The following is a 27,168-nucleotide window of genomic DNA, read 5'->3' as shown; positions in this document are numbered from 1 at the left end:
GGGGCTGGTCTCTGACAGTGAGAGGTGGTGAGGAGGGGATGGTCTCTGACAGTGAGAGGTGGTGAAGAGGGGGTGGTCTCAGACAGTGAGAGGTGGTGAGGAGGGTGTGGTCTCTGACAGTGAGAGGTGGTGAGGAGGGGGTGGTCTCTGACAGTGAGAGGTGGTGAGGAGGGGGTGGTCTCTGACAGTGAGAGGTGGTGAGGAGGGGGTGGTCTCTGACAGTGAGACGTGGTGAGGAGGGGGTGGTCTCTGACAGTGAGAGGTGGTGAGGAGGGGGTGGTCTCTGACAGTGAGAGGTGGTGAGGAGGGGTTGGTCTCAGTGAGAGGTGGTGAGGAGGGGGTGGTCTCAGACAGTGAGAGGTGGTGAGGAGGGGGTGGTCTCTGACAGTGAGAGGTGGTGAGGAGGGGGGTGGTCTCTGACAGTGAGAGGTGGTGAGGAGGGGATGGTCTCTGACAGTGAGAGGTGGTGAGGAGGGGGTGGTCTCTGTCTGACAGTGAGAGGTGATGAGGAGGGGGGTGGTCTCTGACAGTGAGAGGTGGTGAGGAGGGGGTGGTCTCTGACAGTGAGAGGTGCTGAGGAGGGGGTGGTCTCTGACAGTGAGAGGTGGTGAGGAGGGGGTGGTCTCTGTCTGACAGTGAGAGGTGGTGAGGAGGGGGTGGTCTCTGACAGTGAGAGGTGGTGAGGAGGGGGTGGTCTCTGACAGTGAGAGGTGGTGAGGAGGGTGTGGTCTCTGTCTGACAGTGAGAGGTGATGAGGAGGGGGTGGTCTCTGACAGTGAGAGGTGGTGAGGAGGGGGTGGTCTCTGACAGTGAGAGGTGGTGAGGAGGGTGTGGTCTCTGTCTGACAGTGAGAGGTGATGAGGAGGGGGTGGTCTCTGACAGTGAGAGGTGGTGAGGAGGGGCTGGTCTCTGACAGTGAGAGGTGGTGAGGAGGGTGTGGTCTCTGTCTGACAGTGAGAGGTGATGAGGAGGGGGTGGTCTCTGACAGTGAGAGGTGGTGAGGAGGGGGTGGTCTCTGACAGTGAGAGGTGCTGAGGAGGGGGTGGTCTCTGACAGTGAGAGGTGGTGAGGAGGGGGTGGTCTCTGTCTGACAGTGAGAGGTGGTGAGGAGGGGGTGGTCTCTGACAGTGAGAGGTGGTGAGGAGGGGGGTGGTCTCTGACAGTGAGAGGTGGTGAGGAGGGGGTGGTCTCTCTCTGACAGTGAGAGGTGGTGAGGAGGGGGGTGGTCTCTCTCTGACAGTGAGAGGTGGTGAGGAGGGGGTGGTCTCTGACAGTGAGAGGTGGTGAGGAGGGGGTGGTCTCTGTCTGACAGTGAGAGGTGGTGAGGAGGGGGTGGTCTCTGACAGTGAGAGGTGGTGAGGAGGGGGTGGTCTCTGACAGTGAGAGGTGGTGAGGAGGGGGTGGTCTCAGACAGTGAGAGGTGGTGAGGAGGGGGTGGTCTCTGTCGGACAGTGAGAGGTGGTGAGGAGGGGGTGGTCTCTGACAGTGAGAGGTGGTGAGGAGGGGGTGGTCTCTGTCGGACAGTGAGAGGTGGTGAGGAGGGGGTGGTCTCTGACAGTGAGAGGTGGTGAGGAGGGGGTGGTCTCTGACAGTGAGAGGTGGTGAGGAGGGGGTGTTCTCTGACAGTGAGAGGTGGTGAGGAGGGGGTGGTCTCTGACAGTGAGAGGTGGTGAGGAGGGGGTGGTCTCAGACAGTGAGAGGTGGTGAGGAGGGGGTGGTCTCTGACAGTGAGAGGTGGTGAGGAGGGGGTGGTCTCAGACAGTGAGAGGTGGTGAGGAGGGGGTGGTCTCTGACAGTGAGAGGTGGTGAGGAGGGGGTGGTCTCTCTCTGACAGTGAGAGGTGGTGAGGAGGGGTTGGTCTCTGACAGTGAGAGGTGGTGAGGAGGGGGTGGTCTCTGTCGGATGGACAGGTGGTGAGGAGGGGGTGCTCTCTGACAGTGAGAGGTGCTGAGGAGGGGGTGGTCTCTGACAGTGAGAGGTGGTGTGGAGGGGGTGGTCTCTGTCTGACAGTGAGAGGTGGTGAAGAGGGGGTGGTCTCAGACAGTGAGAGGTGGTGAGGAGGGGGTGGTCTCTGACAGTGAGAGGTGGTGAGGAGGGGGTGGTCTCTGACAGTGAGAGGTGGTGAGGAGGGGGTGGTCTCTGTCTGACAGTGAGAGGTGGTAAGGAGGGGCTGGTCTCTGACAGTGAGAGGTGGTGAGGAGGGGGTGGTCTCTGACAGTGAGAGGTGGTGAGGAGGGGCTGGTCTCTGACAGTGAGAGGTGGTGAGGAGGGGGGTGGTCTCTGTCTGACAGTGAGAGGTGGTGAGGAGGGGGTGGTCTCTGACAGTGAGAGGTGGTGAGGAGGGGCTGGTCTCTGACAGTGAGAGGTGGTGAGGAGGGGGTGGTCTCTGACAGTGAGAGGTGGTGAGGAGGGGGTGGTCTCTGACAGTGAGGAGGGGGTGGTCTCTGACAGTGAGGAGGGGGTGGTCTCTGACAGTGAGAGGTGGTGAGGAGGGGGTGGTCTCTGACAGTGAGAGGTGGTGAGGAGGGGGGTGGTCTCTGTCGGACAGTGAGAGGTGGTGAGGAGGGGGGTGGTCTCTGACAGTGAGAGGTGGTGAGGAGGGGGTGGTCTCTGACAGTGAGAGGTGGTGAGGAGGGGGTGGTCTCTGACAGTGAGAGGTGGTGAGGAGGGGGTGGTCTCTGACAGTGAGAGGTGGTGAGGAGGGGGTGGTCTCTGTCAGACAGTGAGAGGTGGTGAGGAGGGGGTGGTCTCTGACAGTGAGAGGTGGTGAGGAGGGGGTGGTCTCTGTCGGACAGTGAGAGGTGGTGAGGAGGGGGTGGTCTCTGACAGTGAGAGGTGGTGAGGAGGGGGTGGTCTCTGTCTGACAGTGAGAGGTGGTGAGGAGGGGGTGGTCTCTGACAGTGAGAGGTGGTGAGGAGGGGGTGCTCTCTGTCGGACAGTGAGAGGTGGTGAGGAAGGGGTGGTCTCTGTCGGACAGTGAGAGGTGGTGAGGAGGGGGTGGTCTCTGACAGTGAGAGGTGGTGAGGAGGGGGTGGTTTCTGACAGTGAGAGGTGGTGAGGAGGGGGTGGTCTCTGACAGTGAGAGGTGGTGAAGAGGGGGTGGTCTCTGTCGGACAGTGAGAGGTGGTGAGGAGGGGGGTGGTCTCTGACAGTGAGAGGTGGTGAGGAGGGGGTGGTCTCTGACAGTGAGAGGTGGTGAGGAGGGGGTGGTCTCTGACAGTGAGAGGTGGTGAGGAGGGGGTGGTCTCTGACAGTGAGAGGTGGTGAGGAGGGGGTGGTCTCTGTCTGACAGTGAGAGGTGGTGAGGAGGGGTGGTCTCTGACAGTGAGAGGTGGTGAGGAGGGGGTGGTCTCTGACAGTGAGAGGTGGTGAGGAGGCGGTGGTCTCTGACAGTGAGAGGTGGTGAGGAGGGGGTGGTCTCTGACAGTGAGAGGTGGTGAGGAGGGGGTGCTCTCTGACAGTGAGAGGTGGTGAGGAGGGGGTGGTCTCTGACAGTGAGAGGTGGTGAGGAGGGGGTGGTTTCTGACAGTGAGAGGTGGTGAGGAGGGGGTGGTGTCTGACAGTGAGAGGTGGTGAGGAGGGGGTGGTCTCTGACAGTGAGAGGTGGTGAGGAGGGGGTTGTCTCTGTCGGACAGTGAGAGGTGGTGAAGAGGGGGTGGTCTCTGTCGGACAGTGAGAGGTGGTGAGGAGGGGGTGGTCTCTGACAGTGAGAGGTGGTGAGGAGGGGGTGGTCTCTGACAGTGAGAGGTGGTGAGGAGGGGGGTGGTCTCAGACAGTGAGAGGTGGTGAGGAGGGGGTGGTCTCTGTCTGACAGTGAGAGGTGGTGAGGAGGGGGTGGTCTCTGTCTGACAGTGAGAGGTGGTGAGGAGGGGGTGGTCTCTGACAGTGAGAGGTGGTGAGGAGGGGGTGGTCTCTGACAGTGAGAGGTGGTGAGGAGGGGGGTGGTCTCTGTCGGACAGTGAGAGGTGGTGAGGAGGGGGTGGTCTCTGACAGTGAGAGGTGGTGCGGAGGGGGTGGTCTCTGTCGGATGGACAGGTGGTGAGGAGGGGGTGGTCTCTGCTAGACAGGAGGGTGCTGTGAGTAGTTGTGGAGATGTGGCAAGGGGAGAGTTCCGTGCTGCAGGAGACATCGTGTTGAGAGATTGCTGTACTCTGGGAGAGGTGGTGACGAGGCAGAGCAGCAATGTGGGAGGGTGGTTTGTTATAAAATCTCAGAATTGCGGTGTGAGGGTCCGGATATGTTCCAGTAACTCCAGACAAGCCACCTCCTCTGTCTGTTTACCCTCCGTGGTGTGCCCTGTACCTCCAACTGCCCTCAGCCGCACAGTACGGTGAGAACAGCACTTAGCTGGCAGCCTCTGCTACTCCTAATGCAGCTGGATGGTCACGAAAAAATTCAGAAAAACCCCGTACAATACGCCATCCCCGTACTCACTACTCACACTCTGTGGTCGTCCCCAGTTTCCTGGAAGCCGATGAGGGTGAGGACACATGCTTGATCCGACAAGAGGACATCGCGGGAGCCGTGGATATCGCCAGCAGCTCAAAGGTCAGGTCTCTAGCACCCCTTCGGGCGATGGGTTCCGATGCCCATGAACCAGAAACGACCTGCTCCCTCACATTCTGGAATGACGGTTATATACCATGTTGTCTCGCCTACACAGTTCTTTGACTGTCAATGCTGGTAGTTTAGCAGTGTGTTTTGTAAAGCATCGTTTGTTTCATCATTTCATATGACATGCAAGAGAAGTGGGCTTCACAGCTCTGTCTGCGTTTAACTGCCCAAACTATTTGACAAGTTTCTTATTGCAGGCATCACTACTGTGTGTGTGTGTGTGTGTGTGTGTGTATGCTTGCGTGCACAGTCTAATACAGTGAAAAACATGCATGCAGCAAAGTCACACACAACCCTTCTCAAATCCCGGGAGACATCCACAGCTCAACCTTCCCAAAACCCATAGACAACATCCACAGCTCAACTTTCCCAAAACCCATAGAGAACATCCACAGCTCAACCTTCATAACACCCATAGACAACATCCACAGCTCAACCTTCCCAAAACCCATAGACAACATCCACAGCTCGACCTTCCCAAAACCCATAGACAACATCCACAGCTCAACCTTCACAAAACCCATAGACAACATCCACAGCTCAACCTTCCCAAAACCCATAGACAACATCCACAGCTCAACCTTCACAAAACCCATAGACAACATCCACAGTTCGACCTTCCCAAAACCCAGAGACAACATCCACAGCTCAACCTTCCCAAACCCCCATAGACAACATCCACAGCTCAACCTTCCCAAAACCCATAGACAACATCCACAGCTCAACCTTCACAAACCCCCATAGACAACATCCACAGCTCGACCTTCACAAAACCCCAGAGACAACATCCACAGCTCAACCTTCCCAAAACCCATAGACAACATCCACAGCTCAACCTTCACAAAACCCCAGAGACAACATCCACAGCTCAACCTTCCCAAAACCCATAGACAACATCCACAGCTCAACCTTCACAAAACCCATAGACAACATCCACAGCTCAACCTTCCCAAAACCCATAGACAACATCCACAGCTCAACCTTCACAAACCCCATAGACAACATCCACAGCTCAACCTTCCCAAAACCCATAGACAACATCCACAGCTCGACCTTCACAAACCCCATAGACAACATCCACAGCTCAACCTTCACAAAACCCAGAGACAACATCCACAGCTCAACCTTCCCAAAACCCATAGACAACATCCACAGCTCGACCTTCACAAACCCCATAGACAACATCCACAGCTCAACCTTCACAAAACCCATAGACAACATCCACAGCTCAACCTTCCCAAAACCCATAGACAACATCCACAGCTCAACCTTCACAAAACCCATAGACAACATCCACAGCTCAACCTTCCCAAAACCCATAGACAACATCCACAGCTTGACCTTCACAAAACCCATAGACAACATCCACAGCTCAACCTTCCCAAAACCCATAGACAACATCCACAGCTCAACCTTCCCAAAACCCATAGACAACATCCACAGCTCAACCTTCCCAAAACCCATAGACAACATCCACAGCTCAACCTTCCCAAAACCCATAGACAACATCCACAGCTTGACCTTCACAAAACCCATAGACAACATCCACAGCTCAACCTTCCCAAAACCCATAGACAACATCCACAGCTCAACCTTCCCAAAACCCATAGACAACATCCACAGCTCAACCTTCCCAAAACCCATAGACAACATCCACAGCTCAACTTTCCCAAAACCCATAGAGAACATCCACAGCTCAACTTTCACAAAACCCATAGACAACATCCACAGCTCAACTTTCCCAAAACCCATAGACAACATCCACAGCTCGACCTTCACAAAACCCATAGACAACATCCACAGCTCGACCTTCCCAAAACCCATAGACAACATCCACAGCTCGACCTTCCCAAAACCCATAGACAACATCCACAGCTCAACTTTCCCAAAACCCATAGAGAACATCCACAGCTCAACTTTCACAAAACCCATAGACAACATCCACAGCTCAACCTTCCCAAAACCCATAGACAACATCCACAGCTCAACCTTCCCAAACCCCCAGAGACAACATCCACAGCTCGACCTTCCCAAAACCCATAGACAACATCCACAGCTCAACCTTTCCAAAACCCCAGAGACAACATCCACAGCTCAACCTTCCCAAACCCCCATAGACAACATCCACAGCTCGACCTTCACAAAACCCATAGACAACATCCACAGCTCGACCTTCCCAAACCCCCATAGACAACATCCACAGCTCGACCTTCCCAAAACCCATAGACAACATCCACAGCTCAACCTTCCCAAAACCCATAGACAACATCCACAGCTCGACCTTCCCAAAACCCATAGACAACATCCACAGCTCAACCTTCCCAAACCCCCATAGACAACATCCACAGCTCAACCTTCACAAAACCCATAGACAACATCCACAGCTCAACCTTCCCAAAACCCATAGACAACATCCACAGCTCAACCTTCCCAAACCCCATAGACAACATCCACAGCTCAACTTTCCCAAAACCCATAGAGAACATCCACAGCTCAACTTTCACAAAACCCATAGACAACATCCACAGCTCAACCTTCCCAAACCCCCAGAGACAACATCCACAGCTCGACCTTCCCAAAACCCATAGACAACATCCACAGCTCAACCTTCCCAAAACCCATAGACAACATCCACAGCTCGACCTTCCCAAAACCCCAGAGACAACATCCACAGCTCGACCTTCCCAAAACCCATAGACAACATCCACAGCTCGACCTTCCCAAAACCCATAGACAACATCCACAGCTCAACCTTCCCAAAACCCATAGACAACATCCACAGCTCGACCTTCCCAAAACCCATAGACAACATCCACAGCTCAACCTTCCCAAAACCCCAGAGACAACATCCACAGCTCAACCTTCCCAAAACCCCAGAGACAACATCCACAGCTCAACCTTCCCAAAACCCATAGACAACATCCACAGCTCAACCTTCCCAAACCCCATAGACAACATCCACAGCTCAACCTTCACAAAACCCATAGACAACATCCACAGCTCAACCTTCCCAAAACCCCAGAGACAACATCCACAGCTCAACCTTCCCAAAACCCATAGACAACATCCACAGCTCGACCTTCCCAAAACCCCAGAGACAACATCCACAGCTCGAACTTCCCAAAACCCATAGACAACATCCACAGCCCAACCTTCACAAACCCCATAGACAACATCCACAGCTCGACCTTCCCAAAACCCATAGACAACATCCACAGCTCAACCTTCCCAAAACCCCAGAGACAACATCCACAGCTCGACCTTCCCAAAACCCCAGAGACAACATCCACAGCTCGACCTTCCCAAAACCCATAGACAACATCCACAGCTAGACCTTCCCAAAACCCATAGACAACATCCACAGCTCGACCTTCCCAAAACCCCAGAGACAACATCCACAGCTCAACCTTCACAAACCCATAGACAACATCCACAGCTCAACCTTCCCAAAACCCATAGACAACATCCACAGCTCAACTTTCACAAAACCCATAGACAACATCCACAGCTCAACCTTCCCAAAACCCATAGACAACATCCACAGCTTGACCTTCACAAACCCCCAGAGACAACATCCACAGCTCGACCTTCACAAAAACAATAGACAACATCCACAGCTCAACTTTCCCAAAACCCATAGAGAACATCCACAGCTCAACTTTCACAAAACCCATAGACAACATCCACAGCTCAACCTTCCCAAAACCCCAGAGACAACATCCACAGCTCAACCTTCCCAAAACCCCAGAGACAACATCCACAGCTCAACCTTCCCAAAACCCCAGAGACAACATCCACAGCTCAACCTTCCCAAAACCCATAGACAACATCCACAGCTCAACCTTCCCAAACCCCATAGACAACATCCACAGCTCAACCTTCACAAAACCCATAGACAACATCCTCAGCTCAACCTTCCCAAAACCCATAGACAACATCCACAGCTCAACCTTCCCAAAACCCATAGACAACATCCACAGCTCAACCTTCCCAAAACCCCAGAGACAACATCCACAGCTCAACCTTCCCAAACCCCATAGACAACATCCACAGCTCAACCTTCCCAAAACCCATAGACAACATCCACAGCTCAACCTTCCCAAAACCCCAGAGACAACATCCACAGCTCAACCTTCCCAAAACCCCAGAGACAACATCCACAGCTCAACCTTCCCAAAACCCATAGACAACATCCACAGCTCAACCTTCCCAAACCCCATAGACAACATCCACAGCTCAACCTTCACAAAACCCATAGACAACATCCACAGCTCAACCTTCCCAAAACCCCAGAGACAACATCCACAGCTCAACCTTCCCAAAACCCATAGACAACATCCACAGCTCGACCTTCCCAAAACCCATAGAGAACATCCACAGCTCAACTTTCCCAAAACCCATAGAGAACATCCACAGCTCAACTTTCACAAAACCCATAGACAACATCCACAGCTCAACTTTCCCAAAACCCCAGAGACAACATCCACAGCTTGACCTTCACAAAACCCATAGACAACATCCACAGCTCGACCTTCCCAAAACCCCAGAGACAACATCCACAGCTCAACCTTCACAAAACCCATAGACAACATCCACAGCTCGACCTTCCCAAAACCCCAGAGACAACATCCACAGCTCAACCTTCCCAAAACCCATAGACAACATCCACAGCTCGACCTTCCCAAAACCCCAGAGACAACATCCACAGCTCGACCTTCCCAAAACCCATAGACAACATCCACAGCTCGACCTTCCCAAAACCCATAGACAACATCCACAGCTCAACCTTCCCAAAACCCATAGACAACATCCACAGCTCGACCTTCCCAAAACCCATAGACAACATCCACAGCTCAACCTTCCCAAAACCCCAGAGACAACATCCACAGCTCAACCTTCCCAAAACCCCAGAGACAACATCCACAGCTCAACCTTCCCAAAACCCATAGACAACATCCACAGCTCAACCTTCCCAAACCCCATAGACAACATCCACAGCTCAACCTTCACAAAACCCATAGACAACATCCACAGCTCAACCTTCCCAAAACCCCAGAGACAACATCCACAGCTCAACCTTCCCAAAACCCATAGACAACATCCACAGCTCGACCTTCCCAAAACCCCAGAGACAACATCCACAGCTCGAACTTCCCAAAACCCATAGACAACATCCACAGCCCAACCTTCACAAACCCCATAGACAACATCCACAGCTCGACCTTCCCAAAACCCATAGACAACATCCACAGCTCAACCTTCCCAAAACCCCAGAGACAACATCCACAGCTCGACCTTCCCAAAACCCCAGAGACAACATCCACAGCTCGACCTTCCCAAAACCCATAGACAACATCCACAGCTAGACCTTCCCAAAACCCATAGACAACATCCACAGCTCGACCTTCCCAAAACCCCAGAGACAACATCCACAGCTCAACCTTCACAAACCCATAGACAACATCCACAGCTCAACCTTCCCAAAACCCATAGACAACATCCACAGCTCAACTTTCACAAAACCCATAGACAACATCCACAGCTCAACCTTCCCAAAACCCATAGACAACATCCACAGCTTGACCTTCACAAACCCCCAGAGACAACATCCACAGCTCGACCTTCACAAAAACAATAGACAACATCCACAGCTCAACTTTCCCAAAACCCATAGAGAACATCCACAGCTCAACTTTCACAAAACCCATAGACAACATCCACAGCTCAACCTTCCCAAAACCCCAGAGACAACATCCACAGCTCAACCTTCCCAAAACCCCAGAGACAACATCCACAGCTCAACCTTCCCAAAACCCCAGAGACAACATCCACAGCTCAACCTTCCCAAAACCCATAGACAACATCCACAGCTCAACCTTCCCAAACCCCATAGACAACATCCACAGCTCAACCTTCACAAAACCCATAGACAACATCCTCAGCTCAACCTTCCCAAAACCCATAGACAACATCCACAGCTCAACCTTCCCAAAACCCATAGACAACATCCACAGCTCAACCTTCCCAAAACCCCAGAGACAACATCCACAGCTCAACCTTCCCAAACCCCATAGACAACATCCACAGCTCAACCTTCCCAAAACCCATAGACAACATCCACAGCTCAACCTTCCCAAAACCCCAGAGACAACATCCACAGCTCAACCTTCCCAAAACCCCAGAGACAACATCCACAGCTCAACCTTCCCAAAACCCATAGACAACATCCACAGCTCAACCTTCCCAAACCCCATAGACAACATCCACAGCTCAACCTTCACAAAACCCATAGACAACATCCACAGCTCAACCTTCCCAAAACCCCAGAGACAACATCCACAGCTCAACCTTCCCAAAACCCATAGACAACATCCACAGCTCGACCTTCCCAAAACCCATAGAGAACATCCACAGCTCAACTTTCCCAAAACCCATAGAGAACATCCACAGCTCAACTTTCACAAAACCCATAGACAACATCCACAGCTCAACTTTCCCAAAACCCCAGAGACAACATCCACAGCTTGACCTTCACAAAACCCATAGACAACATCCACAGCTCGACCTTCCCAAAACCCCAGAGACAACATCCACAGCTCAACCTTCACAAAACCCATAGACAACATCCACAGCTCGACCTTCCCAAAACCCCAGAGACAACATCCACAGCTCAACCTTCACAAAACCCATAGACAACATCCACAGCTCGACCTTCCCAAAACCCCATAGACAACATCCACAGCTCAACCTTCCCAAAACCCATAGACAACATCCACAGCTCAACTTTCACAAAACCCATAGACAACATCCACAGCTCAACTTTCCCAAAACCCATAGACAACATCCACAGCTCAACCTTCCCAAAACCCATAGACAACATCCACAGCTTGACCTTCACAAACCCCCAGAGACAACATCCACAGCTCGACCTTCACAAAAACAATAGAGAACATCCACAGCTCAACTTTCACAAAACCCATAGACAACATCCACAGCTCAACTTTCACAAAACCCATAGACAACATCCACAGCTCAACTTTCCCAAAACCCAGAGACAACATCCACAGCTCAACCTTCCCAAAACCCCAGAGACAACATCCACAGCTCGACCTTCACAAAACCCATAGACAACATCCACAGCTCGACCTTCCCAAAACCCATAGACAACATCCACAGCTCGACCTTCACAAAACCCATAGACAACATCCACAGCTCAACCTTCACAAAACCCATAGACAACATCCACAGCTCAACCTTCACAAAACCCATAGACAACATCCACAGCTCAACCTTCACAAAACCCATAGACAACATCCACAGCTCAACCTTCACAAAACCCATAGACAACATCCACAGCTCAACCTTCACAAAACCCATAGACAACATCCACAGCTCAACCTTCACAAAACCCATAGACAACATCCACAGCTCAACCTTCCCAAAACCCATAGACAACATCCACAGCTCGACCTTCCCAAAACCCATAGACAACATCCACAGCTCAACCTTCACAAAACCCATAGACAACATCCACAGCTCAACCTTCACAAAACCCATAGACAACATCCACAGCTCAACCTTCCCAAAACCCATAGACAACATCCACAGCTCGACCTTCCCAAAACCCCAGAGACAACATCCACAGCTCGACCTTCCCAAAACCCATAGACAACATCCACAGCTCAACCTTCACAAAACCCAGAGACAACATCCACAGCTCAACCTTCATAACACCCATAGACAACATCCACAGCTCAACCTTCCCAAAACCCATAGACAATATCCACAGCTCGACCTTCCCAAACCCCCAGAGACAACATCCACAGCTCAACTTTCACAAAACCCATAGACAACATCCACAGCTCAACTTTCACAAAACCCATAGACAACATCCACAGCTCAACTTTCCCAAAACCCATAGAGAACATCCACAGCTCAACCTTCCCAAACCCCCAGAGACAACATCCACAGCTCAACCTTCACAAAACCCCAGAGACAACATCCTCAGCTCGACCTTCCCAAAACCCCAGAGACAACATCCTCAGCTCGACCTTCCCAAAACCCAGAGACAACATCCACAGCTCGACCTTCCCAAAACCCCAGAGACAACATCCACAGCTCGAACTTCCCAAAACCCAGAGACAACATCCACAGCTCGAACTTCCCAAAACCCAGAGACAACATCCACAGCCCAACCTTCACAAAACCCATAGACAACATCCACAGCTCGACCTTCCCAAAACCCCAGAGACAACATCCACAGCTCGACCTTCCCAAAACCCCAGAGACAACATCCACAGCTCGACCTTCCCAAACCCCCATAGACAACATCCACAGTTCGACCTTCACAAACCCCATAGACAACATCCGCAGCTCGACCTTCACAAAACCCATAGACAACATCCACAGCTCAACTTTCCCAAAACCCATAGAGAACATCCACAGCTCAACTTTCACAAACCCCATAGACAACATCCACAGCTCAACCTTCCCAAACCCCCATAGACAACATCTGCAGCTCGACCTTCCCAAACCCCCATAGACAACATCCACAGCTCAACTTTCACAAAACCCATAGACAACATCCACAGCTCAACTTTCCCAAAACCCATAGAGAACATCCACAGCTCAACCTTCCCAAACCCCCAGAGACAACATCCACAGCTCAACCTTCACAAAACCCCAGAGACAACATCCTCAGCTCGACCTTCCCAAAACCCCAGAGACAACATCCTCAGCTCAACCTTCCCAAAACCCAGAGACAACATCCACAGCTCGACCTTCGCAAAACCCCAGAGACAACATCCACAGCTCGACCTTCCCAAACCCCCATAGACAACATCCACAGCTCGACCTTCACAAACCCCATAGACAACATCCACAGTTCGACCTTCACAAACCCCATAGACAACATCCACAGCTCAACCTTCACAAAACCCATAGACAACATCCACAGCTCAACTTTCCCAAAACCCATAGAGAACATCCACAGCTCAACCTTCACAAAACCCATAGACAACATCCGCAGCTCGACCTTCCCAAACCCCCATAGACAACATCCACAGCTCGACCTTCCCAAAACCCCAGAGACAACATCCACAGCTCGACCTTCCCAAACCCCCATCGACAACATCCACAGCTCGACCTTCACAAACCCCATAGACAACATCCACAGTTCGACCTTCACAAACCCCATAGACAACATCCACAGCTCAACCTTCACAAAACCCCAGAGACAACATCCACAGCTCAACCTTCCCAAAACCCATAGACAACATCCACAGCTCAACCTTCCCAAAACCCCAGAGACAACATCCACAGCTCAACCTTCACAAAACCCCAGAGACAACATCCACAGCTCAACTTTCACAAACCCCATAGACAACATCCACAGCTCGACCTTCACAAACCCCATAGACAACATCCACAGCTCGACCTTCACAAACCCCATAGACAACATCCACAGCTCGACCTTCACAAACCCCCAGAGACAACATCCACAGCTCAACCTTCCCAAAACCCCAGAGACAACATCCACAGCTCGACCTTCACAAAACCCATAGACAACATCCACAGCTCGACCTTCCCAAAACCCATAGACAACATCCACAGCTCGACCTTCACAAAACCCATAGACAACATCCACAGCTCAACCTTCCCAAACCCCATAGACAACATCCACAGCTCGACCTTCACAAAACCCAGAGACAACATCCACAGCTCAACCTTCATAACACCCATAGACAACATCCACAGCTCAACCTTCCCAAAACCCATAGACAACATCCACAGCTCGACCTTCACAAAACCCAGAGACAACATCCACAGCTCAACCTTCATAACACCCATAGACAACATCCACAGCTCAACCTTCCCAAAACCCATAGACAATATCCACAGCTCGACCTTCCCAAACCCCCAGAGACAACATCCACAGCTCAACTTTCACAAAACCCATAGACAACATCCACAGCTCAACTTTCACAAAACCCATAGACAACATCCACAGCTCAACTTTCCCAAAACCCATAGAGAACATCCACAGCTCAACCTTCCCAAACCCCCAGAGACAACATCCACAGCTCAACCTTCACAAAACCCCAGAGACAACATCCTCAGCTCGACCTTCCCAAAACCCCAGAGACAACATCCTCAGCTCGACCTTCCCAAAACCCAGAGACAACATCCACAGCTCGACCTTCCCAAAACCCCAGAGACAACATCCACAGCTCGAACTTCCCAAAACCCAGAGACAACATCCACAGCTCGAACTTCCCAAAACCCAGAGACAACATCCACAGCCCAACCTTCACAAAACCCATAGACAACATCCACAGCTCGACCTTCCCAAAACCCCAGAGACAACATCCACAGCTCGACCTTCCCAAAACCCCAGAGACAACATCCACAGCTCGACCTTCCCAAAACCCCAGAGACAACATCCACAGCTCGACCTTCCCAAACCCCCATAGACAACATCCACAGTTCGATCTTCACAAACCCCATAGACAACATCCGCAGCTCGACCTTCACAAACCCCATAGACAACATCCACAGCTCAACCTTCCCAAACCCCCATAGACAACATCTGCAGCTCGACCTTCCCAAACCCCCATAGACAACATCCACAGCTCAACTTTCACAAAACCCATAGACAACATCCACAGCTCAACTTTCCCAAAACCCATAGAGAACATCCACAGCTCAACCTTCCCAAACCCCCAGAGACAACATCCACAGCTCAACCTTCACAAAACCCCAGAGACAACATCCTCAGCTCGACCTTCCCAAAACCCCAGAGACAACATCCTCAGCTCAACCTTCCCAAAACCCAGAGACAACATCCACAGCTCGACCTTCCCAAAACCCCAGAGACAACATCCACAGCTCGACCTTCCCAAACCCCCATAGACAACATCCACAGCTCGACCTTCACAAACCCCATAGACAACATCCACAGTTCGACCTTCACAAACCCCATAGACAACATCCACAGCTCAACCTTCACAAAACCCATAGACAACATCCACAGCTCAACTTTCCCAAAACCCATAGAGAACATCCACAGCTCAACCTTCACAAAACCCATAGACAACATCCGCAGCTCGACCTTCCCAAACCCCCATAGACAACATCCACAGCTCGACCTTCCCAAAACCCCAGAGACAACATCCACAGCTCGACCTTCCCAAACCCCCATCGACAACATCCACAGCTCGACCTTCACAAACCCCATAGACAACATCCACAGTTCGACCTTCACAAACCCCATAGACAACATCCACAGCTCAACCTTCACAAAACCCCAGAGACAACATCCACAGCTCAACCTTCCCAAAACCCCAGAGACAACATCCACAGCTCAACCTTCCCAAAACCCATAGACAACATCCACAGCTCAACCTTCCCAAAACCCCAGAGACAACATCCACAGCTCAACCTTCACAAAACCCCAGAGACAACATCCACAGCTCAACCTTCCCAAAACCCATAGACAACATCCACAGCTCAACCTTCCCAAAACCCCAGAGACAACATCCACAGCTCAACCTTCACAAAACCCCAGAGACAACATCCACAGCTCAACTTTCACAAACCCCATAGACAACATCCACAGCTCGACCTTCACAAACCCCATAGACAACATCCACAGCTCGACCTTCACAAAACCCCAGAGACAACATCCACAGCTCAACCTTCACAAAACCCATAGACAACATCCACAGCTCAACCTTCACAAAACCCATAGACAACATCCACAGCTCAACCTTCCCAAAACCCATAGACAACATCCACAGCTCAACCTTCCCAAAACCCCAGAGACAACATCCACAGCTCAACCTTCACAAAACCCCAGAGACAACATCCACAGCTCAACTTTCACAAACCCCATAGACAACATCCACAGCTCGACCTTCACAAACCCCATAGACAACATCCACAGCTCGACCTTCACAAACCCCATAGACAACATCCACAGCTCAACCTTCCCAAAACCCATAGACAACATCCTCAGCTCGACCTTCACAAACCCCATAAACAACATCCACAGCTCAACCTTCCCAAAACCCATAGACAACATCCACAGCTCGACCTTCACAAACCCCCATAGACAACATCCACAGCTCAACTTTCACAAAACCCATAGACAACATCCACAGCTCAACTTTCCCAAAACCCATAGACAACATCCACAGCTCAACTTTCCCAAAACCCATAGAGAACATCCACAGCTCAACCTTCCCAAACCCCCAGAGACAACATCCACAGCTCAACTTTCCCAAAACCCATAGACAACATCCTCAGCTCAACCTTCCCAAAACCCAGAGACAACATCCACAGCTCGACCTTCCCAAAACCCATAGACAACATCCACAGCTCAACTTTCCCAAAACCCAGAGACAACATCCACAGCTCGACCTTCCCAAAACCCATAGACAACATCCACAGCTCAACTTTCCCAAAACCCATAGACAACATCCACAGCTCAACTTTCCCAAAACCCATAGAGAACATCCACAGCTCAACCTTCCCAAACCCCCAGAGACAACATCCACAGCTCAACTTTCCCAAAACCCATAGACAACATCCTCAGCTCAACCTTCCCAAAACCCAGAGACAACATCCACAGCTCGACCTTCCCAAAACCCATAGACAACATCCACAGCTCAACCTTCCCAAACCCCCAGAGACAACATCCACAGCTCAACTTTCCCAAAACCCATAGACAACATCCTCAGCTCAACCTTCCCAAAACCCAGAGACAACATCCACAGCTCGACCTTCCCAAAACCCATAGACAACATCCACAGCTCGACCTTCCCAAAACCCCAGAGACAACATCCACAGCTCGAACTTCCCAAAACCCAGAGACAACATCCACAGCCCAACCTTCACAAAACCCATAGACAACATCCACAGCTCAACCTTCACAAACCCCATAGACAACATCCACAGCCCAACCTTCACAAAACCCATAGACAACATCCACAGCTCGACCTTCCCAAAACCCCAGAGACAACATCCACAGCTCGACCTTCACAAACCCCATAGACAACATCCACAGTTCGACCTTCACAAACCCCATAGACAACATCCGCAGCTCGACCTTCCCAAACCCCCATAGACAACATCCACAGCTCAACCTTCCCAAAACCCATAGACAACATCCACAGCTCGACCTTTCCAAAACCCCAGAGACAACATCCTCAGCTCAACCTTCCCAAAACCCATAGACAACATCCACAGCTCGACCTTCACAAACCCCAGAGACAACATCCACAGCTCGACCTTCACAAACCCCAGAGACAACATCCACAGCTCGACCTTCACAAACCCCATAGACAACATCCACAGCTCGACCTTCACAAACCCCAGAGACAACATCCACAGCTCGACCTTCACAAACCCCATAGACAACATCCACAGCTCGACCTTCACAAACCCCATAGACAACATCCACAGCTCGACCTTCCCAAACCCCAGAGACAACATCCTCAGCTCAACCTTCACAAACCCCAGAGACAACATCCACAGCTCGACCTTCCCAAACCCCCATAGACAACATCCTCAGCTCGACCTTCACCAAACCACAGAGACAACATCCTCAGCTCGACCTTCCTATGTAAACTTAAATTCACTGGAACAATAATCACATCACACGGTTCTTTATCCTTTTCAACGGTTTATTTTTTCGAGCTCAGTCAACGAGAAGCTCGGAGCCAAACATCAGAGAGACAGAATTCTTCTCTCTCTCTGGCGGCTCATGACGAGCTTCTGTCTAACATGCAGAAACTTTACAATTTATAGAATTTGTGCTGTCCCTGACTTCCCACATACTGCATATGGAGCACTCGACTGCCCTAACTGTTGCCTACTCCTAAATTAATTAAAGGAACTTACCCGGCCTTACCTCACTGTGTGCAAGCTCGTCCTCAGCCTCTGCTCGCCGAAGCCTCTCGAGCCAAAGCCTCAAATCTTCACTCCTACCCTGAGCCACTCACACACTGGCCACTCCTCTTCAGTTACCCGTCCTTTTATTTGTCCCTGACAATTATCTCAAGTACTCACTCCCTCTAATCAACTAATCAACACTCTGTTTAACCCTTCAGTTGTCCTCCACACTCCTTTTAAAGCACACTCACCTCAGCTCCTCAGCCCCTCCTCCTCCTGCCACGGTCCCGCGATCACACTGTCCCGAGTCCCTGCTCCGCGCTCCTGTAAATTGTGTCTCTGTAAATCTCTGTTGCCATCTGTCTAACTGAGTCATAAGTGTTTTCATCCTTCAGACTTTAATAATATTGAACCTTTGTCCACAGCACTTCAATCTCGACCTCACACAGTTTGGACCATACAGAATAAACTACACACGGAATGGCAGGTACGGGGGCAGGGTAGGGGAGGTATTGGGCACAGAGCAGGGACAGTGTGCAGATTCCCGAACCGGACTGGGCAGGGGCTGGTTTCAGTGTCGGGTGATGGTTGTGTGATAATGTGAGGGAGAGTCTGGAACAGTGCTGGTTCACACAACATGCTGCAGGAACTCTGCAGCTCGGGGAGCATCCGTGGAAATCAATCAACCGCCGACTTCTCTGGCCGAGACCCGCATCAGGACAGAAGAAGGAGGTAGGGGAGGGGGAAGGGAAGGAGGACTAGCAAGATGATGATAGGTGGGTGGGGAAAATAAAGGGCTGGAATGGAGTGGACCATGGGAGAGAGAGGGAAGGAGGGGGGCACCAGGGGAAGGTGATAGGCATGTGAGGAAAAGAAATAAAAGGCCAGAGTTGGGAATTGAAGAAGAGGGAAGGCAGAAGGGAAAGGATTACTGGAAATTGGAGAAATCAATGTTCATGCCATCAGGTTGGAGGCTACCCAACCAGATATTGCTTTTCCACCCTGAGTTATTCCTCACTGGGGAAGAAAGGGAGTCCGGACTGACATGTCGGAGCAGTGTGTCATTGTGGGACAGTCTTCGGGTATTCACTGGTGAGCAGGGCTACAACAACTGTCTTCATGTTCCTCTACATTTCGTACCATCTGGTTTGTCAGCTCTGACATTGTTGTTTTGCAGTAATGCGAAGCATAAAAAGCACAATAAATTACAAGAGTGTAGAAAAAAAGTAAAGTGAGGTTGTAAAAACACAAAATGCTGACAGAACTCAGCAGGCCAGACAGCATCTATGGGAGGAGGTAGTGACGACGTTTCGGGCCGAAGCCCTTCATCAGGAGTGAAGTAACATGGGATGGTCGAGGGGGGATAAGAAGTGGGGGGAGGGATAAAGTAGAGAGCTGGGAAGTGATAGGTTGGAGGGAAACGGGCTAGGGGGAAGGTGGAGAATTATGGGAAATAAAAGAGAAAGAAAGGTAGGGCTGGGGGGGAGATTATAGTGAGGGGGGAAAATGAGAAAGAGAACCAGACTAAAATAATAGATAGGGATGGGGTTAAGGGGGGGGGGGTGCAGGGGTGTCAACGGAGGTCTGTGAGTTGGATGTTCATGCCGGCAGGTAGGAGGCTACCTAGGCAGGAGATAAGGTATTGCTCCATCGACCTGCGTGTGGCCTCATCTTGACGGTAGAGGAGGCCATGGACAGACATGTCGGGAGTGGGAGTGGTCTGTGGAATTGAAGTGTGTGGCCACAGGGAGATCCCGCCACTGCTGGAGGACTGAGCGCCGGTGTTCGGCGAAACGGTCTCCCAGTCTGCGGCGGGTCTCCCCAATGTATAAATGGCCACATCGGGAGCACCGTATACAGTATATCACCCCAGCTGACTCGCAGGTGAAGTGGTTCCTCACCTGAAAGGACTGTCGGGGGCCTGGGATGGTGGTCTGTGGGGAGGGATGGGGGGGATGAATGGACAAGGGAGTTGCGTAGGGAGCGATCCCTGCGGAAAGCCGAGAGTAGTGGGGGGGGGGGGGGGGGGGGAAGATGTGGTTGGTGGTGGAATCACGTAAGAGGTGGCGGAAGTTACGGAGGGTTATACGTTGGATTATAAGTGAGGTTGTGTTGGGTTCATGGACCATCCAAACATCTGACAAAGGGAAGAAGCTGTTGAGTGAGTGTCTGGCTCTTGGGCCTCTTCCTGGATGCTAGAAATGAGAGGAGGTCGTGCCCTGGATGTTTTATCATGGATGCCAAATTCTTGAGGCATCGCCTTTTGGTGTCCTCGATGCTGGGGAGGCTAGTGCCCGGGATGGAGCTAGCTGAGTTTCAAACTTCCTGCAGCTTTTTCTGATCTTGTGCAGTAGCCCATCCATTGCAACCAGTCAGGATGCTTTCCACGGTGCATCTGTAGAAATTTGCGAGTCTTTGATGACATACCAGGTGTCCTCAAACTCCTAATGAAATATAGCCACTGCCGTGCCTTCAGAGACAGTGACACCCAGTGACCTGAAACTGCTCACCGTTTTCACTGCAGACCCCTCAAGGAATACTGGTGTGTGTTCCCTTGACTTTCCTGAATTCCTTGTCCTTCTGACGTTGATAAAGCTGTTCAATAACACACCAAAGAAATAGGCCCTCCAGTCCAACTTAGCTGTCCCACGCTTGGCCCAAATCCCTCTGAACTTTCTTGCCCACATTCCCATCCAGGTATCACATCCCTTTGAATCATTGTAAACATTAGCAGACCTGGTGGTGTCACATGCTCCCTCATTTGTGGATGAACTGTACACAGTCCAAACCCCTTCTGGCTCATCCTTGCCCCGATCGTCAGGCTCAGCTTCCACCTCACCTCCTCCCCACCCCTTCCCCAACCCCACCCCCCTCTCCAGCCTTGCTGACCCCCCCCACTCCCAAGTGTCGGCAGCTGTGTCAGGGTGGCCTGCCTGCTGGGTGTTCGTGCTCGTGAAGCAATCCCAATGGGGGGGGGGGGTTACATGTGAAACAACTCTGTGACTGGAGTGACTGTGAGTGTGTGTGTGTGAGTGACTGTGTGTGTGTGTGTGTGTGTGAGTGACTGTGTGTAAGTGTTTGTGTGAGTGAGTGACTGTGTGTGTGTGTGTGAGTGACTGTGTGTGTGTGAGTGACTGTGTGTGAGTGTGTGTGTGTGAGTGACTGTGTGTAAGTGTTTGTGTGAGTGAGTGACTGTGTGTGTGTGAGTGTGTGTGAGTGACTGTGTGTAAGTGTTTGTGTGAGTGAGTGACTGTGTGTGTGTGTGTGACTGTGTATGTGTGAGTGAGTGACTGTGAGTGTGTGTGTGTGAGTGACTGTGTGTGTGTGTGAGTGTGTGTGTGGTGACTGTGTGTGTGTGTGTAAGTGACTGTGTGTGTAAGTGAGTGTGTGTGTGGTGACTGTGTGTGTGTGTGTGGTGACTGTGTGTGTGTGTGTGTGTGTGTGTGTGTGTGTGTAAGTGACTGTGTGTGTGTGTGTGTGTGTGGTGACTGATGTAAAGACTGTCGGGGCTGCAGAGGCAGTGCAGGTGTCCCTGTGTGTGTGTGTGTCCACAGGGATGGGAACCAGAGTGCCAGAGTGGAGTGGTTGTGGAGACTGGTGTTAGGACCTCAGACAAATTCAGGAATCAAAAGGCAAATGTGCAAATAATGTTCTGAGAGCTCAGGACATGGAGTGTGATATTGTAGCCGTTAGTGTGACGTGGTTGCAGGAGGAACAGGACTGGCAGTTCAATCCTAACGGGTCTACAGCTATGTTGAGAGCAAAAGGATTGAAAGGGACAAAACTGGTCCTCTGGAAGATCAGAACAGTAATCTATACATGGAGCAAAGAGAGATGGGGAAGATTTTAAATGGATTTTTTGCCTCTGTATTTACGGAGGAGATGCACAAAAGGTCTCTAGAAGTGAGGGAAATCAGCATCAACTTCATGGACAGATTACAGAGAAGGTGGTGTCACTATCTTGAGGCAAATCAGGGTAGATAATTTCCCAGGGGCTGACAAGGCATTCCTCTGGACCCTACGGGAGGCAAGTGCAGAAACTCTACAGGCCCTAGCAGAGATATTTAAATCATCCTTAGTGCCAGAGGATCGTAGGATAGCTAATGTTTAAGAAAGGCTCTAAGAATAAACCTGGAAATTACAGGCCTGTGGGCCTGACATCAGTACTGGAAAAGTTATTGGAAGGTATTCTGAGGGACTGGATATGAGTATTTGGATAGACATGACCTTATTAAGGATGGTCGGTACGGCTTTGTGCATGGTAGGTTGTGTCTAACCAATCAAAAACCAGTTTTTCGAGGGAATTGCCAGGTAAGTGGATGAATGTTGTCTATTTGACAAGGGCTCGGATGGGGGCGCTGGTCAAGAAGGTTGAGTTGCTTGGTATTCAGGATGAGCTAGTAAATCGGAGTAGACATTGACTTTTTGGGAGAAGCCAGAGAGTGGTAGCAGATGGTTGCCTCTGACTGGAGGTCTGCGACTAGCAGAATGCCGCCGGGATGGGTGTTGTTGTCAGTGATGTGGATGGTTATGTGATTAACTAGATCAGCAAATTTGTGTGTAACCCCTGGGTCACCTCAGGCATCGCTCAAACTCGTTCTAGTCTAGGGGGAGCAGCCTTCGGCCCCGCCAAACTGGGTAATCAGCTGGTGTGGATGCTGTGTGATGTCCCCGCCTCGCCCAAAGAAACACACAGTACACCTTATGCGATTAAATGAGTACAATTTATAACGATTACTATAACTAAGCGATTATAAAGATTACAGTATATATGAATAAGAGAAGAAAAAAAGAAAAGGCGCCAAACTTATCAAAGTCCAAACCACTTCGTGCACAACCGTTGGAGCTCAATTACTGAAGTCTTCTGGTATTCGATCCTCTCCGATCTCCTCGACCCGCCTCCTGGGACCCCCACGGTGGTCGACCAGTCGCTCCACACTCCTCTGTCTCCGTCTCCTCTCATCACCGAAAAGCTTGGGCCGGGGACTCCCGCTCGGGGTCCGTACCGTCGCCCAGCTTCCAGCACCCCGTCCTCTCTCTCTCACTCCATCGTGCCGACTCCCAAAAGTCCCCACCAACAATCAGTTTACAGTCCCAAACAAGCTTCCAGCACTTATCATAACAAAGACAATAGCATTCCTACCATTAAGACAGGCGCCAGGATTCCTACTTGTAACAAACAAAGACGCCATTTTGATTACATACACAGTAACAAAGAAAAAGAAAAAAAACCCCCGTTACACTCTCCCCCCACCAAATAAAAGTCATGTCCTCATGACTATTAGATAACTCGTCACCTTTCCTGCCAACACACCATAACCCAAACACCAGCAGTGACATCTCCTCCCCACACAGTAAACCTCACGCCCTGTTCCTTAGGAGCTATATAGGCCAACTATCTGGGCGTTCCCTAACCCTTCTGAGACCTCCGTACCCCCCTCACCTAAACCCTTAGGCTAGGACACAGCTGGGGATACCTTGGGTCCACTACCAACTCCTCTTTCAACCTCTCACTCATACCCCACACTGCACACAGCTAACCCTCCCCACTACACCTGACTCAGTGGAAGAAGGGCCAAAGGTCTCTTCCTCAATCGAGGGAAAGTCAGCAAAAGGCAGCATGTACCACACATCCAGCCATCAGCCTTTGAATCCGTATTCTTCCTCATTTCTTTGATCGGTAGCTGCTGTTTGATCTTCTCCAAACGGAAACACGTGACCTGCACTGCTCCTGCAGTCTCTTCAGCCTCCTGCAATTTAGATTATCCTCTTCTCTGGCCCCTGGCTCAGCAGTTCTGACTCCTGCATCCCGGCCATCTCAATCTGGAATGCAGTTACTCCAACAACTTCTTCCACCCTGACCTGAAAAGCAGCAGTTAACGATTGGTCACCCTACAGTTCAGTATTCACTGCACTTCTCTCCAGCTTCTTTTTTTTTTCCCCTCATGACTTCTTCCAGATCAACCGTCAGGTTTGCACTTCATTTGAACTGTCGATGGTCATCTTCAGGTTCCCTTCAAGCTACCGCTTCCCCCTTCCAAGATTTGTCCGCAATTTCTTCACCTCCACAAACTACCTTCTCCAGGCTCTCAGTCAAACAACTTTCTTCGTTCTCTCCAACTTGTAAGTCTTTCAAATGGTTCCAGATCACTCTCTCCGGTCTCTCAGTCTTCATTTCAAACTTGATTCCGTAGAGACAGACACTCACGAGCTGCGACCTTCGCCAGCCCTGGCACGTGTCCAGAAAACACTAACTCTGTAGTTCTCAGCCGCTCCAGCAACGACCTCACTTCATATTCTCCTGAGGCAAATCCAAATACCAGGAGATCATCCACATACGTCAAAATTCCAAACGCCTCCACACCCCCATGGTCTTCCACATGCCCTGCAGGAAGGTTGCAAGGGCTCCGGAGATACCCTGTGGTATCTTTTCGGACCGGAAAGACTCCTAGGAAACTTTTAACCGCCGTCTTCTCCTTGGCGGCCTCGCTCATCGGGATCTGGCAACATCCACTCCTCAGATCCAGCACCTTAAACGTCTTCGCACCACTCAGATAGGCCATCGCCTCTACGGCCCAATATATTCCACACACACGCTGCCTACGTCTGCCACGCTGTAGGGGACAGTCGCCGCAACCTCTGCCTCACCGAGGTGTCTTCAGCAGTCAACTCCCCTCCCTGGTGGCATTCCGCAGCGTCCACTAAGAGGGTCTCACCCTCAGATACTCCTCCAGGCCATACCACCACCGGCTCTCGTTTGAATTCGGTATCGGCCCAATGCTGCTACACACGTCCGCACAAGCAGCTCGAAACTCTGGGTGCATCGATAATGCCTCCAAACAGCTCTCACCCGCCTCCTCCGGGCAGGCCCCCAAGCGCACCAACAGGATATTGGTTCTCTCCATAACCGAAACGCGGCCCGTCTCAACAGTGTCCGGACACATCAGCATTAACGATTCACGAACCTCAGTCACCTCCACATTTGCCTCTAAGAACTCCATTTTCACTGACCAACAACCGTCGTCTTTATAATCACCGGCACTGGTACCCCAAATCTCCAGTGTCGTCAATGTCATCAAGGTAAAGGCTTCCAAAAACGGTTATAAAACAAACTGTACAGCAACTTAACCGGTGCCCCCGGTGCCGAGGATGGCTTTAACTTGACTTCCATCCATCCGTAACAACACCTGAGTGCGTGGTCCCTCTAAGCCTTCAGGAATAGGGTCTGTTCCTTGCGGGAGTTCCTTGGTACATTGCTGGGAACGTGCTCCCCCAGAGACCCCAAGCCGTTCCCCCACTGGGCCTCCTCTAAGTTTCCCGACATCTCTCGGAGCAACGGAACAACCGATCCCCTTGACAGATCCCCCTGGCTCCGCAAGCAATTTATCTGCCCTCCTAACCAAAAGGGATACCCTAAAAACTTCCCACCAATCTCCTGCCACGGATATGATAAGCCCCCCAGCTGCGGCATTTGACTTCCAGTCGAACCACACGCATTTTCCCACACTTTCCCAGAACTGGCAGCTGTCACTCCGAGGTAATTTCGCCCGACAGTTCTAACAACGCTACCAGCCCGCCTACTCAAACTTTCAACCAATCCCTGTCGCTTTCCCTCAGCCAAGCACTGCCACTCACCCAACAACTGAGAGGTCTGCTCCGCCCATGTCTCTGCCCCTTTAGGGCTGGACATTATTCCAACAACCGGGCGGAGCCCACCATAGCTGAAACATCCCAACCTGTCACTCCTCACTCTCCAAACAGTACGGACAACCCATGGTACCACCACCATTTCGTCAGCGCTAGTCGGAACTCGAACAACGACCTCCGGGCTACCAACAGCAGCCACCCCACCCAACACACATGCAGAGATAACCGGCAATAGCACACCAGCTCTTCGCCGCAGACACAATTTAAAGAGGGCGATCACACAGCTTCCACAGAAATCAATCCCGGACGATCGCACCCACAATGTAACCCCTGGGTCACCTCAGGCCTCGCTCAAACTCGTTCTAGTCTAGGGGGAGCGGCCTTCGGCCCCGCCAAGCTGGGTAATCAGCTGGTGTGGATGCTGTGTGATGTCCCCGCCTCGCCCAAAGAAACACAGTACACCTTATGCGATTAAATGAGTACAATTTATAAAGATTACTATAACTAAGCGATTACTAACGATACAGTATATATGAATAAGAGAAAAAAAAGAAAAGGCGCCAAACTTATCAAAGTCCAAACCACTTCGTGCACAACCGTTGGAGCTCAATTACTGAAGTCTTCTGGTATTCGATCCCCCTCCGAACTCCTCGACCCGCCTCCTGGGACCCCCACGGTGGTCGACCAGTCGCTCCACACTCCTCTGTCTCCGTCTCCTCTCATCACCGAAAACCTTGGGCCGGGGACTCCCGCTCGGGGTCCGTACCGTCGCCCAGCTTCCAGCACCCCGTCCTCTCTCTCTCACTCCATCGTGCCGACTCCCAAAAGTCCCCACCAACAATCAGTTTACAGTCCCAAACAAGCTTCCAGCACTTATCATAACAAAGACAATAGCATTCCTACCATTAAGACAGGCGCCAGGATTCCTACTTGTAACAAACAAAGACGCCATTTTGATTACATACACAGTAACAAAGAAAAAGAAAAAAAACCCCCGTTACATGTGGATGGGGC

At 51.3% G+C, this 27,168-nt stretch overlaps 1 protein-coding gene across 2 annotated transcripts in view; it reads left to right on the top strand.

The window, feature by feature from the left end:
* wdr46 (WD repeat domain 46) overlaps positions 1 to 27,168 on the top strand; it is an 82,317-nt gene that overhangs the window by 23,885 nt on the left and 31,264 nt on the right. For both annotated transcript variants that reach the window (XM_073034872.1, XM_073034878.1), the window contains exons 5-6: positions 4,461 to 4,548; positions 18,933 to 18,994. In XM_073034872.1, coding sequence (XP_072890973.1) covers positions 4,461 to 4,548; positions 18,933 to 18,994 — 150 coding nt within the window. The remainder of the gene's footprint in view (positions 1 to 4,460; positions 4,549 to 18,932; positions 18,995 to 27,168) is intronic.

Source organism: Hemitrygon akajei, chromosome 2, assembly GCF_048418815.1.
Source record: "Hemitrygon akajei chromosome 2, sHemAka1.3, whole genome shotgun sequence".
Taxonomy (NCBI): domain Eukaryota; kingdom Metazoa; phylum Chordata; class Chondrichthyes; order Myliobatiformes; family Dasyatidae; genus Hemitrygon; species Hemitrygon akajei.
Note: the sequence above shows the minus strand (reverse complement) of the source record. Positions and strands in the feature narration are given on the sequence as shown.